At 42.9% G+C, this 20977-nt stretch overlaps 1 protein-coding gene across 2 annotated transcripts in view; it reads right to left on the reverse strand.

Moving 5' to 3' along the window:
* Positions 1 to 19622, reverse strand: part of CAPN13 (calpain 13) — an 86544-nt gene extending 66922 nt beyond the window's left edge. The window contains exons 1-4 of one of the 2 annotated variants that reach the window (XM_035111481.2): positions 19204 to 19621; positions 12399 to 12487; positions 9375 to 9623; positions 1310 to 1385 (exon numbers count right to left, since the gene is read on the reverse strand). In XM_035111481.2, coding sequence (XP_034967372.2) covers positions 1310 to 1385; positions 9375 to 9596 — 298 coding nt within the window. In that variant the 5' untranslated portion in view covers positions 9597 to 9623; positions 12399 to 12487; positions 19204 to 19621. Of the gene's footprint in view, positions 1 to 1309; positions 1386 to 9374; positions 9624 to 12398; positions 12488 to 19203 lie in introns of both variants that reach the window. The other variant, XM_060272961.1, reaches the window with a different exon arrangement.
* Between the last annotated feature and the right edge of the window lie 1355 nt (positions 19623 to 20977).

Raw genomic sequence — 20977 nt, forward strand, 5'->3', positions numbered from 1 at the left:
CCCGTATTTTATTAAGGATGGAAGAGGGAGGGAAGGAAGGAAGAAATAGAGAGAGGGATAACTCATATTTGTGGGTGCCTCTGGGTGACGCTGTGATGCTGGAACTCTGCATGTACAGGAGCCTTGTAAGCAGCTTTCTCTCTGCTCGATTTACAGCAGGCATGTCCAACAGGTAGATTGTGATCTACCAGTAGATCACTGGATGTCTGTGGTAGATCACTGGTAGGTCACTGGCACCCCTAAAAAAAGCTCACCCAAAATTTTCCTCCTCCCTCAAAAAAGTTGAACTATGACCTGAAGCCCTAAACAAAAATGGGCCTCCCTCCTAAAAGAAGCTCAACAAGTTTGACCTAACCCCCCCAAAACAGGGCTTCCCTTCCTTTTAAAAAAAACTCAACAGCTTTGACCTGAACCCCCCAAAAGGGGGTAGATCACCCCCAGTTTTAAACTCTGAGTAGATCAGAGTCTCTTGGGAGGTGGCCACCCCTGATTTACAGTATACAGATGCAGGAGGAGGGGCAGACTGGAACACCAATGTTTTTTATAAACATCACTGTGTCTGTCAAAGCTACAGCCCCCCCTTTCTTATTCACTTTTTTTAGCCTTGCAGAGCCACCTTATTCAAATTGAATCCTCTGAGTCTGCACCCTCATTAAATCGCCAATAGAACTCTTAATGCTCCTGAATGCTCATTAACAACTCCCACTTAAGAACAATAGGGTGAAATGGTCAGCTATCGAATCTTGCCTGGGGATATATGCTCCATTGTCTTAACTGCTTAACTACTGGTAGCCACTTTGCTTTATTTATTTGATGTGTTTTTGTTACTGCTGTGTTCCCCCCCCCCACCCAGCAAGCGGAGACTTAGCTGCTCTTGCTAAAGCAAAGCCCTTTCCACTTCAGTTTTTGGAGGGGAAAAGTGCTGGTTATGGTCTGTAAAATACATTAATTTTTTTGCTTCTAGGGGGGGGGCAGCTGCCCCCTCCTGCCCCCCATGCCTACGCCCATGAAAGGGTCTTGAAAACCCACCTCAACCAGTGTCTGGGCAGACACACTTCTGATTAGCATGCAAAGACTGAAGGGCAATTCTGAACCCTCAAGCTTGTTCGTTGTACATTCCATGTCATCGGAACAGGGCTATAGTAAGAAGTACTTGATCAAGAACGATTAAAAATAATGCAGAAAACAATTAATGCTTTCTATAGCATTCCAATAAAATAAATAGATGTTGTTAGGATATAGTAACAGGTGCACTCTTGGTTTGCAGGCCTGCAAACTCCCAAGTACCAACATAGAATTTGGATCTTACCTATAGGCCCTTGAAGAATATCAAATCTGCTCACAGAATCCACAATCAAAAGCGGGTTCTGGTATGAGAGGATCTCCTTTAAAAGAGAATAGCACACATTTCTGTTACTTAATAGAATGCTGATTAATAGCTGCTAATTACGTTCATTTCTTTATACTATTTGATGAACTTTACTTGACACCTCCTTCCTTGTACTCATCTGTATGTCCGCTCCCCTATAACTCCAGTTGAATGCAACTGAACTGGCTCCCATGTAAATGGAATTAGAATTGCAGCCTTAGTTTCTAGTAGGTGCATTTAGATCTGCAGCCTTCAGCAGGAATGGACTGAACTTTGCTCAAATGCATGGCCTGAACTTTGCTCAAATGAAAAATCCTAAACATTTTCACCCTGTCTGCAAATATCTGTTCCCGGGTGGCTAAATTAGGATCGAAGCCAATATACATGTGGACAAATGCTTCCACTTTTCACCATAATGTGCTAAAGGGGAGCATGTGCGCTTCCCTTCTAAAAAATACAGTGGTACCTCTACTTACAAATAACTCTACTTATGAATTTTTCTACTTACAAATGGAGCTCTGTCCGCCATCTTGGATGCGGTTTAGATAGGATTTTTTCTACTTACGAATTTTTAGATAGGGTTGCTTCGACTTATTAATTTTTTCTCCCAATGCATTCCTATGGGATTGGACTTAAAAATTTTTCGACTTACAAATGTGTGTTTGGAACACATTAAATTCGTAAGTAGAGGTACCACTGTATACCATTGCAGATTGAGGAAAAGCTCACCCATTGCTCCTATGGAAAGTGAGCAGAGAGATGAATGAATCTGTCTATTTCAGTTTCTCTTGGTTTCTCATTTTTCCAGACTTAAATTCAGTTCTCCACATTTCTGCAGAATTTGGCATTTTTTAAAAAATAACGGCATCAAATTTTCTTGAATATTATATTAAAGAAAATTTGATAGCGTTTTGCTGCAGATTTTTCCGATACACACTTTGGACGCAGTTTTGATGAATATACATGTTTTTACTAATGACTTCCCCTAATGATGCTTTTTTGTATGATATACATTATGCTTTTTTCCATCCAGAACTCGCTGGAACTCAGTTCCTTCACCTCTCAGGTGGGCTCCATTGCCATTTTAAGAGAATGAGGGAGGTGTTCATGGTGAGTTCCAGCACCTCCTTTTATAGAAAGATAGTGCTGGTTATACGCATTTTATGCACACTTTCTTGCAGATTTTTGTACACTCAAGTTGAATAATTGTGTAATAAAACGCAGAAAAGTGTGGATTTCAAAGGATAATTTTGCATTGGCCTGAGAAGTGCAAGTCAGGGAGTTTCATCACTAAAATGCAAATTCTCATCCTCCCCCACCCCTAAGTTCACATTCTGCTTTTGCATATTAGAATTCACATGAGAGAGTGAAAATGCAAGTCCACCTGTGGTTTTGTGCCTCTATTTTTTTTGCCATGAACAGTAACATGGGGAGGGATCCCAAGCTTAGAAAACAAAGGAATTTACTACTGTTGCTAGATATAGCAAATTGCAGTCAGAAAGAGGGTTGCACATTATAACAAGAAGGCAAGACCAATGAGCGGCAAGTAAATTTTTATTAAAAGCCAACTTCCAAACTCTGGAGAGCAGCAGTTCCTTTGTGGCCAGTAAACTCAAGAGAGGAATATGTTGTTTTTGTTTTTACAAAGTTCTCTTCCTCTGGTGTAACCTGTAGGAGATTGAATTTAATCAGAATCTTGTTCTTTTTCCCTTTTAATTAAGATGTGTCATTTTCTCTGAGGAAGGTTCAAAACACATCAGGAAATTTGGGAACCAACTCCTTAATGCATTTTTCTTGCACACATTGATTTTGCTGTCTCCTACACAGGTTTGACTGATAACTTGTCGCTCTTTTCATTTTCATACTGTGTACACAAGCTGATGTTGAAATATGGCTTTAAAGCTTCAAAGACATTTAGATGCATACATGGTCTGATTGTCTGCTAAGACTGATTTGAGACCAAACACCCTACAGAGATGTCAGTGAACTGCATATTCCAGGGAAATTCTGTAGCCCAGGTGTTTTGTGACTGGCTTGCTTTTGGCCATATTCTTTTCTCCAACAACATGTGCAGTCCAATTTAGGAGGAGGAGGATGCAACTGAGAATCAGAAAAGCCCAAGTTCTGTTTTAAGGTCATTTCATTATATCAGAAAATGGAGTGCTTTGCATGCCTCTTAACAACTCAGTTTATTAGAACTGAAAGAGACTTCTGGGGTTATCCAACCCTGTTCTCTAAGGCAGGAAATTCTTTATGTACAGCAGCCCATGGCAAATGTCAATCTGCTTTTTAAAAAAAGCAAAAAAAAGCTCATTCTCATCCCCTCACCCCTTATCACTGGACTATGGTCCTTCCTAGAAGGGGAATAATTGCCACAGGTAGAACAGCCATATGCACCAGCCTAAACTCTTCTATTTAGCACAGGGCAGAAAACTCCACTTGGGCAAAACCTAGTCTGTTCTTTATATTAAAATAATAATAATAATAATAATAATAATAATAATAATAATAGAATTGTAGAGTTGGAAGGGAAACAAAGAGTAATCTTGTCCAACCCCCTGCAATGTAAGAATCACAGCCACCCAACTTCTGCTAAATAATAATAATAATAATAATAATAATAATAATAATAATTTATTATTTATACCCTGCCCAACTGGCTGGCTTTCCCCAGCCACTCTGGGCGGCTTCCAACCGAATATTAAAAACAATACAGCAAACAATAAAAACCTCCAATGAACGACTGCCAACCACCATCTGAGGTTATTTCCACTGTTGAACACCTCTTACTATTAGAAGAGGTTCTTCCTAATGTTTAGTTGGGATCCAGGTGGCGCTGTGGGTTAAACCACAGAGTCTAGGGCTTGCTGATCAGAAGGTCGGCGGTTCAAATCCCTGCAATGGGGTGAGCTCCCATTGCTCGGTCCCAGCTCCTGCCCACCTAGCAGTTTGAAAGCACATCAAAGTGCAAGTAGATAAATAGGGACCGCTCCAGCGGGAAGGTAAACGGCGTTTCCGTGCGCTGCTCTGGTTTGCCAGAAGCAGCTTTGTCATGCTGGCCACATGACCCGGAAGCTGTCTGCGGACAAACGCCGGCTCCCTCAGCCTATAGAGTGAGATGAGCGCCGCAACCCCAGAGTCGGACACGACTGGACCTGATGGTCAGGGGCCCCTTTACCTTTACCTTTCTCGTAACTTGAATCCATTGGCTTGGGTCCTACCCTCCAGAGCAACAGAAAACAGCTGTGCTCCATCTTACATGTGACAGCCTTGGTTTCCAGAACCTTGATCATCTTGGTTACCCTCCTCTGCACCCATTCCAGCTTGTCAATATCCTTCTTCTTTTACTGTTATTACATTCCTATGCTAGAGTTACCCCCCAAAAAATTTCAATAAATCTGGGGGCACTTTTTTTTTTTAAAAAAGAATTATTATTTTTTTAAAAGAGAAAATAAAATAAACAAAACTAAGGGAAAAAATGCAACACCGCAGAGCAAAGTTTGCTTTAAAACTCAGCTTTGGTTAATTTAAACAACAACAACAACAAAACCCCACCATGCAATGTATTAAATCCAGTGGAATAAACAGGCGGGCACATTCAAAAGATGCGCGGCTGGTGTGCCCCAAAGAGGCAAGGAATCTGAAGACTGGGCTAATAATAACTACTCTGTGTGATTCACAGCTCTTTGGCACCCAAAGTTGCTATTTCTCAACACCACGGGAAGCTGCTTTTCCTTTTGTCAATGTTGGCAACTAGTAGACTGGATGTGTTTTTATGCAGGTCGCTGGGGATTTGAACCCTAAGGCCCTCCCTCGCTCAGTATTACTGGGAAAAAAATCCATTTGTTTGCTTGTATTCCATCAGCTTAATGAAATGGAAACAACATTTCCTGCCTGTGACTGCTTAATAAGAGAAGTGTCACTGCCTAGTCAACTGATTGAATTAGATGTAGATTTCGGCAGTAATTGATGTGTGCCAAGGAGAAGCGACATTAGTTACCATTTGCACGAGTTCCGCATCTGTAGCATAAGACCTTTAGGAAAGGGCACGACTCATTGCACTGGAGCCAGTTTTCCTTTCCTAAGGCATAATCCAGAGAAAGAAGAAACTTCTCCCTTAGGTTTGATTGTCAGAAAATCTCTTGTGATTTTGTTAACCTTTCCCTACAATATGCAGCACAGCAAACTTGACCGAACCAACTGGAGCATGATTGTTAAATCTCTTTGTTTTATCTGGTATGGTTCCTGTTCTTTTGTGTTTTTTAGACACCTGGGTGGTCTCTGCTATGTTGTTAAGGATGGTGGATCAGGGACAGGAAATGTGTCGCCGTTCGCTTATTGCTGCACCATCCCTGGCTTGTTGGATATAGGTCCAACAACATCTGGGGAGCCACAGTTTCACACACACACACACCAAATGTATATGGTGCATGCTTTTGTGCAAGATCTTAGACTCCAGATCCGTAGAGACCTACAGACTATGCTCTTGCTTCCTTTCGTTTGAGAACCTAACTAAAAGGCATTACCAAACGATTGCTTGAGTTCACCTTGCTTGCGAGCTCTTCTGGCACAAATGGCAGACAAATGGAATGGATGAGCTTCAGGCAGAGTTTCTAGTTGATCAGAATGAAAACTGCTCCTGTACCTTTAACTGTGATTTAATCTACAGAAATATAGGCGAAACTTTCCATGGCATAAATTTCAGTATTATCAGCTGCTAACATCAGCAGATCAAGCTGTTATTTAACAGTGCAGGAGTAGGAGCCAGTAGAAAAATGGCAACCCCTATCTCTCCTAGCCCTATATTCCCAAACCATACTGCAGAAGAGTCCTGTAGTCCTGTACATGTTGTCGGGCTCCAGTTCCCATTATCCAGAGTCATCATGGCCAATGGTTAGGGTGGGATCAGGGGAGCGGTAGTCCAACAACATCTGGAGGACCGTAGGTTCCACACCCCTGCCATGAAGACCAGGCACCCCCAAACTGCGGCCCTCCAGATGTTTTGGCCTACAACTCCCATGATCCCTAGCTAACAGGACCAGTGGTCGGGGAAGATGGGAACTGTAGTCCAAAACATCTGGAGGGCCGAGGTTTGGGGGTGCCTGATGAAGACTGACCAGAACCTCAAAGAGTGCCATGGAAGCTAAATAGGTGTGGAACTGCTCATCATCACCTGGCTAGGATTGCTCTGAGAGCCTCAGAAAAGCCATTCTAAAAAAGAAAGAGTGGGATTTAAGTAAATTCAGCAATAATGCATTCACTAATTTTCAGCAAGTGGCAAAGGGCATGGATGTCAGGTTCAAGAAGGGCGCCAAAGATGACAGTTTTGTGCTCCAACCCTGTTCCCCTTCAGGGACTCCCGTTATCAAATTGGCTCACTTTACAAGTCAAAACAAGTTGTTTCTAGCTGTCAGCACCGCCTGGCATCTGCAAATCAAGCTGTGTTCTTTCTGCTTTATGCATTACCACCAGCTATAAAGATCCCAGACTCTGAACGTAATTGGCAATTCTCTTGTTGATGCCTGAGATAAAATTGAAGCCCGCTTCACTCCTCAGCTGCTATATTGGAACTGGAATGGTGACAGCGGAGAGGGGGGGGGAGTTATCTGTCACTTAAATAACCAGATACTGCATGACTCAGAAGATGCAAAACAAGCAGAGACATCTTGGATTGAGGTGCAATTTTTCTTTACTGTCAGTTTGCTAAACCAACCATTAATGACTGGCACAATTAACGGGGGTGGGGGGTGGGGTGGCTGAGAAAAGTTATAGCCATAGGGCAAAAGTGTTAGTCTCACAAAAGTGGGCTCATTGAATTGCTTATTGGGGCTTGCAATTAAAATTAATTTCAAGATATTGCTAATTTGTATAGATTTACATACATAGCCTTTGAAATGTGACGTCGTCCCTTGACAGTTACTAAACTTCAAAAAACAAGCATGCACCACACTCATAGTTATATCACTACAAAACAAAGGGGAAATGACTCTTACACCCCTTTAAAAAATCCCCATCTACTCCCCCCCCCGCCCCCAGTAGTACACATTTCAGTGATGTCAACAACTTGGATAAAGGAGAGGAAGGAGAAGGTATTCCATGTCTAAGCGGTGTTGTGTAGTGGTTAGAGCAGTGGATTAGGACTCTTGAGGCTAGGGCTGAAATCCCCACTCATCCATGAAGCTCGATAGTAACCTACTCACAATGTTGTCTGAGGGTAAAGCCTTTACATGCATACAGAGGAAGGACCATAGCTCAGCAGTACAGTGGTATCTCTGTTTACAAACTTACTTCGTTCCGGAGGGCCGTTCTTAACCCGAAAGAAACCATTCTTAACCTGAGGCATGCTTTTGCTAATGGGGCCTCCTGCTGCCGCCGCACTGCCAGCACGCAACTTCCGCTTACATCCCAGGGCAAAGTTTGCTACCCGGAACACCTACTTCCGGGTTAGCGGAGCTTGTTGCTCGAAGTGTTTGTAATGAGGACGGTACGTAACCCAAGGCTCCACTATATTTATTATTTTCCCTTCCCCCCCCTCACATACCTGCCAAGTCTTGCGCTGAAAAATGCGGGATTAGTGGCGGCGCGGCACTGGAAGTTGCATAGAAGCAACTTCCGGGGCCGCTCTGACCATGTGTGGACACCGGAAATAGGGCAGAGCGGCACCGGAAATTGCTTCTATGCATGCCCGGCGGCCATCTTAGTGGTGGCCGCATGGCAGCGGCCATCACCAAGATGGCTGTCGCCATGCGGCCACCACCAAGATGGCCGTCGGGCATGCGTAGAAGCGACTTCCGGTGCCGCTCTGCCCTATTTCCGGTGCCCACACATGGGCAAAGCAGCACCCAAAATGGAGGCTCCCTGGCAGGTAGAAAATCTGGGGGATTTGCGGGATTTTTCTCCATTTGGGAGAACAGTGGGAAACAGATTAAAATCCGGGGGTTTCCTGTGAAAAACAGGATACTTGGCAGCTAAGCCTCCTCATCTTCTGTGACCGGTGCAGAGACATGGTGGCAAAGGGTCTTCCTCTCTTTCCCTCTTCCCTCTTCCCTCTCCCCCTTCTTATTCTCTCCTCTGAGGAGCACTGGGCAACCTGAGGAGGAGGAAATACCCCTTCCTGAATTAATGAAATTAATTAATGAAAGCCCCCTTTTAGCATTCTTTCAATGTATGATAATATGACCTCAAATTTCCATTTGAAAATTGGAACAGGGTCTATCATGTCCACGAATATAGATCTGTCTGCATGATCAGAATTCTATGATGGCCACCAATTCATGGAAGGTAAGGCTACTATTAACCCTTATGGCTATGTTCTACTTCTACTGCTGGAAGCAGTGTTCTTCTAAATATCAGCTACTGGAAACCACAGGAGAGATTGCTGTTGCTTTCAGAGCCTGCTTATGGACTTCCTATAGGCACCTGGTTGGCTTTTGTGAGAACAGGATGATAGACTAGACTGACCACTGGCTTGATCCGGTAGGCTCTTACGTTCTAATGTGTATACTGTTGTATGCACATAGGTACTGTTCTAACTTTCAAATGAACTTGTCACGGCTGGAAGTAGAAACAACATACACCATCTTCTTTTTCCATTCCACTTTTAAAAAGAATGCTTGGCAAGGGCTAATCACACCAGAGCTTGCAGTTTAATGTTGAGTTAAATGACTTTACTAGGAACACGGAGCTGATATATTTCCTTCTCTTGAGTTCATAATTGAGGCATGCATTACTTTGAACTACCAGAGGGCACTGTTTGTGTAGCAAGCTAGCCAGCACTTGTTTGTAGCTTTCTGTCTAAGGTAATGCCACCTCTAAAAACTGAGCAAAAATATGTTTACTGTTTATTGTTGAGACAAGATGTCTGCTATTTCTCTCTTTTCATCTCTGCTCATCCTGGAAATAGTTCCTGCATGAATAAAGCCATTGAACTCCAGAAACTATAGACAGTTATTCCACTCTAATTTACCAACGCTCGAAGGTCTGCTAACACTTGGTAGCTACTCACAGTTGGTCTCCGCCACTCGATTATATATGGGTTCTCTAGAAGGGGCAAGGGTCCAATGGAAGTGAGGTTTGCAGGGAATGTCTCATCTTGAAAAAGAACACCATGATTCAGGCACTGGTATCTCAACTGAACAAAGTCCTGGTTCTTAAATTTCACAGGGGAAGCCACATTTCCTGCTCTCTCTGGCTTTGGCACACCTGGCTCAGGTTTCCTCGGGTACATCTCAGGAATTGGGTTCCTGTTCCTTTCCTGAAATGAAGAAATGATAATGGTGAGGAATATCATTAACCACCATGTCTGAGGACTGGATCCCAAGAAGGTGGAATTCCCAAACCACAGGGCAGTGAATGAAACCTCATTATCTGGAAAGTTATGTGAATATGTCTGAAATTCCACAAGTGCTACCGATATATCTGTGCCCCAAAATTTAAACCTTCCTGGAGCAGAAAATTAACAAAGGCTCACCGAGCTGCTGAGCTGCTCCTCGCTCTTGCTGTCTCAAGGCATATTAAAATCTCTCATGGCTCTGTTCCTTGTTATTTCCACTGATAATCTCCCAAGTTTCCAAACAAAGCCCTCTTGACACTGCTGATTTCAGTAACTCCACAGAACATTGTTTTGATCTATGAGATAGCCAAGGCCTCAAATTCAATATAGGAGGCTATTATTAAAAGTGTGCCTGAGATTTATGAGAGCATTTGCTTTCCAGTCCCTTCCCCACATTTTATAAGCACACTGGCCACCTCTTGCCATCTGCAGTCACACCGCAGTCCTGTAATTCTGATTGTCAACATCAAAGGGACTGATTAAACACAAAGCTGCGGAGTCTTTGTATATTCCAGGTTCCTTCCGTGAAGCTGAACTCCCATTGAAAAGAATTAGACAAAGGAGAGTGTGATCCCACTTGGACTGCCATATGGCTTAGGGGAGCTCTCCTGCTCCTCCTTTGAACTAGACTAATTTCCCAACTGGAGAAGGGCTTGATGGTGAAACAGGTAGTGTGCCATTGGAGGAATGGCTGATATGCCAGCCCAGAAGGAGGAAGAGAGGAAAGCTTGATGGTTTCTACAGTGCAGATATTTCAGCTGTGGAGACGGTAAGAGGAAACCTGCTCTATGTATCCTGTTCAATTGCTTCATAAGGCTCAAGCCAGCTCCAGCTTTTTAACGCTCTGGCCAATAAGGGGAAAGGCATTGGGATGTGTGACAAGCACGGAGCACACAATTCTAAATATTTGATTAAAAGGTTCCCATAAATTAAACAATTTTGTTTCAAATATATTTGAATAAATTGTGCGTCTTCAGAGGGATGCAGAGCACCTGGTGGGATTTTATTTCTCACGCCTCGAATTTAGATGCCCAATATTCACCATCTTCGCCATCGTGGGAAATACCGTACGGATGCCTTGATTTAGATTAGGGTGTTACCATTTATTTCTCTTATTCCTTATTGTTTGCTTTGTATATGGAACGATGTAATACCCTGCTAATGCACCTTTGGGTTGTAAAATGATAATTGCAAAAGGATTTAAAAACATAAAAATATAACTGACTGTGAAACATATTTGCATTTTCACATTGACGTGTGATACTTCCTCACAGTCTTAAATCCTTCCATCATGCTGTGGAACTCTCTGCCCACAGAGGTACATACTGCTTAACCGCCCCAATTTAAGAGGGCTACTTATTTCCATTCCTCCCAGTTTCTCTTTTTTCCATTCAAAAGGTGTGTTAGTCATGCATTTCAGCATCAGTTTATGATTTTTCAAAGGCTCCTCACAAAGGAATTGTGTACATTTCTACTGATGTTCATTTTTCTGTATGCAATTTGTTCCAAAATGACACATTTTTCCCATTTTCACCAAAATATGTGCATTTTTATGCACACATTTCCCAAATACATACATTTTTGTACACTTTTTTTGTTAGCAAAGTTCAAAGCTCTGCACATTTTTGAAGAAAGGCTACATTTTCGGTTTGCATATTCTGTGGACTGGGCTGAATTTCTCCCTTTTCCTAGCTTCTGGCTTTGCCTCTCATCTTAATAATAAACCCTATAAACCAAGAGCATTTCTGCACATGTTGTTTAATTAAGAGAGACTGTTTCTTTTTAAAGAGGGAACCAGATGAAATTCAGAAATAACCTTCCACTGACACGAAGAGCGAGCGTTCCTTTTTGGCTTCCATTTCTCCGCACAAAGGAAATAAATCTTATGTAATGTAGCATAACATGACAAGGGAATGGTTTCCCCTTAACAAATACTCATTTGCAACAGTGCTCAAGCCCGCCACATGCAAGGATCTATTTCCTGCAACAGTGTTCCAGCAAAACTGATTACTAATTCCACAACTCAAATTAAAACTAGCAGAGCTTGAAGGCTGGGACTGACACATGCGTTCGTTCTTCTCTCTCCCTCCCTCCCTCTCTCTCCCTCTCACCCCCTGCGCTGACAGGGAACAGCAAAGAGTTTTTATCATGTGAGCGTGTGTGTTTAATTACATTGTTTAACACATTGGGAATAATTTAGCAAGTGGAGTGAAGAAAATAAGGCACTTAGCTCTCCTCCCTTCCGCAGAACAGCTTCGTCAGCTTCATCAGAATGGTGTCTGGGTATGTACATGGACAAATGCAGAAGCAGTTGTTATGCATGATTAAAATTCACTGCTAGGGGGAGAGATGTGCTTCACAAAGTGTGTGCTCAAACATCAGAGCAATGCGTTCTCTAGTGCTACTTGCACTTAGGTTCATAGGAAGATGACTTAGATTTGTCTGCCTAGGCCAGAATTGTCACCACTTCCCTCGGGTCACAGGCAGAGGTTCTTTCCCATTGTCTACTGCACTGCCCCTTTCTGAATTATTTATTTCATATGTATAATTGAGTGTCTTGTTTTAATGCGGACACCTGTCAACAGAAACCGAGAATGCAACAAAGGTAAGAAGAGCCCCTCTGGATCAGACCAAAGGCAATGTCTAGTCCAGCATCCTGTTCTCGCAGTGGCCAACCAGATGACCTATGAGATTTACCTCAGTGGGATTTTGCTGCTAGCACACAGTGCCTTTGCTGTGCCTTTTCTTACCACTCAGGCTCCCACCTGAGCTCCGGTGAGCTCCAGCTGGGAAAAAAAAGCCCTGTATTGGAAGAATAAGTAGAAGTAGATTGTCTGAAGAGATCCAGTGAGCAAGAAGGCCTACGTCAAAATTTCAGCAAAGCTCATAATACTGGAACTGATAAAAGGGTTTTCACCATGGAAATAACAGCATATTAAAACCAGCATTTGGTGTGTGTCAGGGAACTGGTTGTCAGAGTCCACACAGAGAGAGGCGTGAGAGTGAGTTGTGTCTGAGATCAGAACAATTGCTATAACATATGCAAAATTAATCTTGTCTGGTATTACCTGAATAAAGGAGATGGTTAAGAAAGCCCACCATCTATGCTGCCAGATAAAGAATATTTGAACACTGCACAGGCCAACATATTGTTCAGATGGGTGTGTGTCAGATTAGATAATGAACAAATCATTTTAAGATGCCAAAGTAAATTTCAAGAACACAGACAGGAGAGATTATATTGCGTTATGTACAGATCAGCGGCTTAAGCTGGGAGAAAAAGCAACCCGTTCTCAGAGATATCGGTAACATAGGTAGGGTGACTTTGCACATTTCAACACACTCAGTGCTTCTGCTGCCTGTTACCACACAGGGAATCCTATGGCGTCGTATGAAAGTTGAAGCCTGAGTGTCCAGGCATAGTCTGAGGTCCAGTGCTGAGGGCCTTCTGGCGGTTCACTCACTGCGAGAAGCAAAGCTACAGGGAACCAGGAAGAGGGCCTTCTCGGTAGTGGCGCCCACCCTGTGGAATGCCCTCCCATCAGATGTTAAAGAGATAAACAACTGCCTGACATTTAGAAAACATCTGAAGGCAGCCCTGTTTAGGGAAGTTTTTAATGTGTGACATTTTAATGTATTTTAATCTTTGTTGGAAGCTGCCCAGAGTGGCTGGGGAAACCCAGTCAGATGGGCGGGGTACAAATAATAAATTATTATTATTATATGAGAGCACAGGAGGCCACCAGCTTGCTAAAACTAAGGCAGCCTGGTCAGTGACTAGATGGGAGACAGCCTGGGGACCACATGTACACAGCCTTGGGTGCCACAATGGAAAAAGGTAATATATCTAGAGATAGAAAGAAGACAAAGTCCCTACCAGAAAAGAATGGCAATCTAAGCTGTTGGGCTATGCCGAAATGGCAAAACTCACCAGGAAAGCTCAGAAACCAAGAAGAACTTTAATAAAGAATGGGGGGGATTTACAATTTACTTGAGAGACCACTCTAAGCAGACAGATGAAAACATTAGCAGGATTGCAATAACACTTTTAATGTAAAATTACTATGAACAAAATGGAGAGACGTAAAACTTGGATGATGAAATAATATGCAGCTGAAAAGGTGGATAATAGGACGCATGGAGGGGAAGGGGGCAATTCTAGAGATTCGGAGAAATCTCTAAATATGGGTATGTATAAAAATCATTTCAAGAGATGAGGGGGAAATGCAAATATATAAACAAGAAAACGAACATATTTCTAAATACACAAACACAACCTTTGCCTCAACATGCAATGAGCAGTCACTCAATGGGTTGCAACCTGCAGGAAGGCTTGATAAGATCATAGGCACCTGTCTTAGACTGAGTCATAGGATCCTAGAATTGTACAGTTGGAAGGGACCGTAAGGGTCACTGAGTCCAACCTCTGGCAACAGAAGGAATATGCAGCTGCGCAGTGCGGAGATCAAACTTGCAATCTTGCTGTTATCAGCACCACGCTCTAACCAACTGAGCCATCCAGGTTGACTCTTGGTCTACCTAGCTCAGTATTGTCTACACTGACTGGCAGTGGCTCTCCAGGATTTCAGGCAGGGGTCTCCCCCACCCCTTATCTGAAAATGCGAGCGATTGAACCTGGGACTGTCTGCGTACAAAGCAGATGCTCTCCAAGAGCTATGGCCTCTTGGAGCATCCCTCTTTTACAGTAGATCTGCAGCTGAATTGGCAGAGGAGGCAATTCCCATCTGTTTCCTCACCCCCATTCTTGTCATGTATTCCTTTCCCTGTGACTCGAAACACAACAGGGGAATAAAGTAGAATCCCCAAGTTGCAAACTAGGCAACAATTCTATTTGTAGGTGATTGCTTTTAACACCCATCTTTTGTACTGAATAGTGTGAGTGTGAACCAGCGCACCTTACATGTATATGTATGCGCGGACACACACACCTGAGACCATCATCACCCATATGCCATCCTCCCCCCCCCCCGGCCTTTTCATTCTGCTATAGCAGTTTTTGCAGGTGCCCGGGAACCATCTGCTATATATCCAGTGGATTTGTTCAGGTCGCTTTCAACGTGGCAGTGTAGATGTACAGCAAACAAAGAAGTTGTTTCTATAATTATAGTTCTACAGCTCAATCCCCTTTACATCAGTTTGACAAAATTCTTCTTCAAATTGTATATTGAAGTGGTCCTCCCCTCCCCCATTCCCGTTCCTAGCTGCTCACCCTGGCCTTGTCTCTATTACTCCAACAAAGCTGTAGCCAATCTTAAAAAAGCTATTATAGCCGAAATAAAGGAAAAGAGATGCCCAGTTGTTAAAATGTTTGTTTGTTTATTGCAACCCAAACTGCAAGTCAGCAGATCTGTATGGCTGGGAAATCCTGTGGAGAGCAGCAGATAATTTTCAGAAGACATCTGGAAATCGCAATTATAAACTGGAGAGTTTGATGCAAAAACTCTGCCGGGCAGAAATCAAACGTGGCTGAAGGACAACGATGGAGCAGACACTTAACTTCTGGAACAATCCTCAGCATGGGCGTACCCAGCATGGGGCAGGGGGGCAGCTGCCCCCCTAGAAGCAGGGCAGCTGGAGAGGACAGGCAGGGACGCTGCCTGCTGTGCTCCACCTCAGCCTGCTTGGCTGAAGCGAAACGGCAGCAGCGGCAGCGAAGCTGCCTCCGTTGAAGGAAACCTGGGCCTGGACCTGGGCTAACTTCAGCCCACATTCTTTCAAGTCACAGCGAGCACAGCACAGAAAGTGCTGCCCCACAATGCTCCACGGCACCTCATTTGCAGCAAAGAAGAAGAAAGACCTTATAATACCACTATTATAGTGGCTTATAGACACATCGGATTTAAGTAGGCAGGAATTTTTAAATTTTAATTCTAGATATTATTAATTTTTTCCCCTAAAAAAATACATCTCTGATTCCTCCCTTGGACATATTGATCCACTGACAAGGAACCAAATTCTCTCCCCTGCCCCACCCCACCTGCAACACCTTGTCATGCACCTGCACTTAGTGTGTAGTAATATTTGCAGAAAAGAACTTCTAGGGTGTACCTGATCTCAGACAAACCTTCGAAAGGAAAGATGCTCCCTGGTTTATAGGGCAAAAAAGGGCAAACTATGGAGATGCCAAGAACTATTACAAAACAAGACACAAGCAGGATAAGTGCACTAAACAAGAGAAGAAAACAGCACCTATTTAATACCTGGGGGATTCCTATTGCCTGGTGTCTAATCAACTCACTTTTCAATCACATATCTAACTTCACTGATAGGCTGAAGTAGCCAGGCTGACTCATTTCACAGAAATGGCTCAGAAGGGATACCTGCACATTTTGCCTCATAACTTTCTTTCTAGAGCAGCTAGAGATTTACTTAAAAAGAAGAGAGGAGAATGAAACTCAAACTCTGACTGGGGGCTCCAATGGAGGCATTTGTGGGCACTGGGTTGACAGCCCCCAAGATACAGGATTACAGCCTTAGCCCATTGACTTAAAAAAAACAAACTTAAGGAGAAAACAGTTCTGCTTCAATTTAAGTTACAATTCCTAAGCACAATTCCTTGAATTAATTCCCATTCAAATTAACTGAACATCTCCAATAAGCCTGGTTATGATTGGACTGTCCAGGTGTTTGTTTAGCACAGTTAGTAAGGAAGTTCATATAAATTATATGTTCTAAATAATTCTGGAGGGATGTTCATTAAAGCTTAACACAACATTTTTGTACTTTGGTTCTGTCACACCCTGTTTTAAAAACAATCTTAGTTGTAATTTGCAGTTTTAATGTCTATTTTGTTTGTTAAATCTATGATATTTTACCTAATTATCTATTATTTGGCGAAAGCTGTAAATAACCCACTGCTCCTACAATTACCACTTCATTAATGCCTCAGGAGATCAAGATCAAGCATAAGACGTGGCTGCGTTGCCGCCATGCATCCTACTTCAGCAGTTCATGGTTTTAATCCTATTAATTTAGAAGGGATTTTCTCCTGATTTTTATTCATTAGATGTTGCTTTCTACATTTCATATGCAAAACAACTACCTTTCCTCACAGCATAATTCAATAATTGTCTTAGAAAGTATTTCGTTTGGGCCTCCCAGTGCTTTTTATTTTGTTCATAATAGAGGTGCCCAACACAGCACCCACCAACATCATGTACCTGCCAGTATCTTCTATGGCACACTAAAAAGGACCCAGTAAATACCCCGTCAAAAAGCCACAGTGCACAGGAGAATATTTGCTCTGCCTCAGCTTATCCTACGTTGAAATCCACCCCCACCCTGACAAAAAATGCCCACTTTTTGTTGGTTGGCAGGGCTGGCCACCCGCCCTCCTATTCTGAACAAAAAGGTGCAAAGAGCTTCTTTGGGAATGAGTCCTGCAGTTTTGCCTTCTTTTTTCACTGATGGGAAGGCTGATAGGGCAAGCACACATCACCATTTTATGGTCCTGTCCAGTACTTTTTTTTCCTAAAAAAAAAATGTTTAGGCGTACTCTCATTTTGGCTCAAGAAAACCACCATTTTATAGTTCAAATCAGGAAAAATAAATACAGTAAATAGACAACAGTACAAAGAACATGCATTACACCGGGATAGGAAATGAAGCCGCCATTGGAGGTGGTAACAACAAAACTGACCAATCACCGTGCTAGATTCCAACTCCTACTTCACACATTAAACGCTCGCTTCGTCTGAGACTCAGGAAACACCATGACAACAGAACTGACAATTCACTGTGCTAGAGAAGAAACTTTTAAAAAAAATAAATAAATAGTTTCTTCTCCCGTTTCTACCCCCAGAAAAAAGCACTGGTCCTGTCTCTTTTCCTGCTTTTCTAGATGCTTTACACACCGCATCACACACTGTGTGTTATATTATGTATAGCCATTGTGTGTTATATTATGTCCCCATAGCAGCCATTTTGTGGGTGGCAAACACAGGACTTTCTCAGATATCCCCATATGCCCACCAGGGAAGGAGGTATCTATCCAATTTAGTTCTCCCTATTTCTCATTTTTTTAAATCTTAAATTCAGTTGTACACATTTCTGTAGCAATTTGCAATTTTTTTTAAAAAAAAATCAAAGCATCTTCATGAAAATCCTTCAGCATTGTTGTACAAATTTCCCCCAAAATATTTTTTTGTATATTGTATTGACTAATGTTCATTTTTTTGCAAGCAATTGCTAAGAAAATTCAATACTGTCCTATTTGGTTTCAAAGAAGGAAACTTCCTCAAAATGAGGTAAGAAGGATGTTGAAATTCTTAGAAATAGTTTAAAACCACATTAGAAACTCAAAAGGAGTGTATAATACAGATCAGAAAAGGTACCAGGAGGACCAAGAGAATGCCAGAGTTGTTTTTGAGCTGAGCTAAATAAGCTGTTCTCCTGCCAACCTAGCAGTTCGAAAGCACGTCAAAGTGCAAGTAGATAAATAGGTACTGCTCCAGCGGGAAGGTAAATGGCTTTTCTGTGCGCTGCTTTGGTTTCGCCAGAAGCGGCTTAGTCATACTGGCCACATGACCCGGGAAAACTGTCTGCGGACAAACGTCAGCTCCCTTGGCCAGTAAAGCGAGAGGAGCGCCGCAACCCCAGAGTCATTCGTGACTGGACTTAACTGTCAAGGGTCCTTTACCTTTTTTTTTAAAAAAAATAAGCTGTTAGAGGCAAGAAGGCTTCCTTCAAAAAACTGAAGAGAACAAAAAGGAACACAAAGTTCAGCAAAAAAAAGAAGTTCAAGCAGACAATAAGGGATGCTGGAAAAAAGAATTTGAGAAGCACATTGTTCAAAACATTAAAGCCAACAACCAAAAGCTATTGAAGTATATTAGTAGCAGGAGACCATTGAGGGGGATGGTTGAATCCTCGGATGACGATGAAATCAAAAGAGTACTAAAGAAGGATAAGGAGATTGCGGAGAAAGTGAATTAATTCTTTGCATCCATTTTCACAACAGAAGATGTGGGACGGATCTTAGTGCTTGAACTAACCTCTGCAGGAGGTGGGTCCGAGGAACTGAAGCAGATAATGGTGATGAGAGATGAAGTTCTAGGCCTAATAAACAGAGTAAAAACCGACAAATTGCCAAGCCCAGATGGCATCCACACAAAAGCTTTCAAATAACTCAAAAGTATGTAACTTGTGAACACTGGAAAGTAGCAAATGCAACACCAATTTATAGAAAGGGATCCAGTGGGCACCCTGGAAATTACAGGCCAGTTAGCTTAACACCTGTCCTGGGAAAACTGGTGATTGGCCACTGTGAGAACAGGATGCTGGAATAGATGGGCCACGGGCTTGATCCAGCCAGCTCCTCTTCTCTTCTTATGCTGTTTGAAACAGAAAGGGAAGCTAGATAGATGGAAGTACCAAACCGTCCAACATTCCCTATTGCTTTCCCTCCTCTACATGCACACACACAGAGGATTGTATCCCTTCCAATTTCTTCAGCAATGCCCAGTTACTTCTGAAAACTTACCATTACATGGGAAGGTTCTTTACAGCAGACTAGCCCCATCCAGAGCCAAACAAGTCATCGCTTCTTCTTCTTCTCTGTACTCAAGTCTCTCCAGGCAGCACAGTTTCCAACGGCCTGTCCTCTTTCAAAGCCAAACACTTCCAGTGCTTCTGTGAAGGTGATCTTCCAGTATCCGTGCTTCCGGTTTTTTTTAATGCTGTTATCTCTTCAGAGACAGAATGGCAAACTGGTTTCCTCCCCCTAGAAAAACCCTGTCATATGAATATTTGCCAGCTAAATCCAATGAGATGACTTCAGCTTTGTTATATTGATTTATATTTCAGCAGGCATGCTGCACCCCCTTAAGTAAACACCTGCTGGAGTGAGCATGAAGTCAGTGCCAGGCCTGGGACCAACAGTATACAACTTCCTGCTTCTCTCAGGGGTTATCTTACCTGTTTTCCACAGGTAGCTCGCCCCTCCTATCCTGTGGTGGTTAATGTTTCACCACTCACAATGTTTTGTGAGTTTAAGATATTGTTAGCAAACACCAGGCTTTGTTTCATATTCGTTTTCATGGTTCTCTCAAAGCTCTACCAGGAAATGAAGAAATATTTATGGATCTGTACACTAAACAATGGATTTATCATGTCATTGGACAAAAGAACCCACAAGAACGCCCCCTCCCACAATTCCGCCAAATACACTTCATAAATAGACATGTTCTGACAATGAAACAAAAAGACCTAGGAGACCAGTGTTCAAATTCCCACTCAGCCAGGAAGCTCACTGGGGGACCTTAGTCTTCCAGCCTAACCTACCTCAAAAATTGTTGTGAGGATAAGATGCAGGCCACATTGAGCTCTTGGGAGGAAATGTGAGATAACAATACAAATGTGAGTTAATGTAAACAGCATGCATATGTCTTGCATGTAGAAGGTCCCTGGTTCAATTCCTGTCATGACCTTATATTAGGAAGGAAGGAAGGAAGGAAGGAAGGAAGGAAGGAAGGAAGGAAGGAAGGAAGGAAGGAAGGAAGGAAGGAATTGGACAGCTGGTGATATCCACCTATTATAATTATTTACATACCACCCTTCATCATTCGATCTCCGGGCGGTTCACAGTAACCAGTCAGAGTAGAGAGTGCTTGGCTTGAACTAGTACCCGGTATAAGCAACTTCCTTAGTTTTCCAAGTTGACCCAACATGCGGTTTACCAGAAACCATATAGCTTCCTGTTAAGGCTTCCAGATACATCAGGGGACAGAACACCTGTATCTTAAGAGAGAAGCAGCATTTTGGCAGTGCATCTCTCCCCCCCCCCCAATTGCTGCAGCGCTCTGCTTAGAGTAGTTGCTTCTCTTTAATTCCTCCCTTCCATGAAAGGCATAGGAGTGTCAACTGGCAATAAATATGCCAACCTTTCCCCAAGCTCAAATTTATTACACGTGAATTACCTTTGGTGAGCTGGATTCTTCCTCAACACTGGAGTGTCTATTAAGCATTTGCTTGGTTCTAGTGGGGCCTATATCTGAAAAGCAGATTTGGGCCCCCAGGGTTAAACCAGGTGTTTCTCCCCCACACTCCTGCAAAGAGCTGTTTCACGCGAATGCAACATAAATAAAAGCTGATTGCACTAGGAGCGTGAAAGCCAGGCCTCCTTCATTCCAAGCAAGGAGCTCTGAGGTGATAAACACCAGAGCTGCTGCCAGCTCATCTTGACAGCATGTGCGCTCTGTTAATCACTGGCTCTCTGGGGAAATGGCAGGTATATTCCCCTCCAGGTGCTGTGATTC

This window comes from Zootoca vivipara, chromosome 3, assembly GCF_963506605.1.
Source record: "Zootoca vivipara chromosome 3, rZooViv1.1, whole genome shotgun sequence".
Classification (NCBI taxonomy): domain Eukaryota; kingdom Metazoa; phylum Chordata; class Lepidosauria; order Squamata; family Lacertidae; genus Zootoca; species Zootoca vivipara.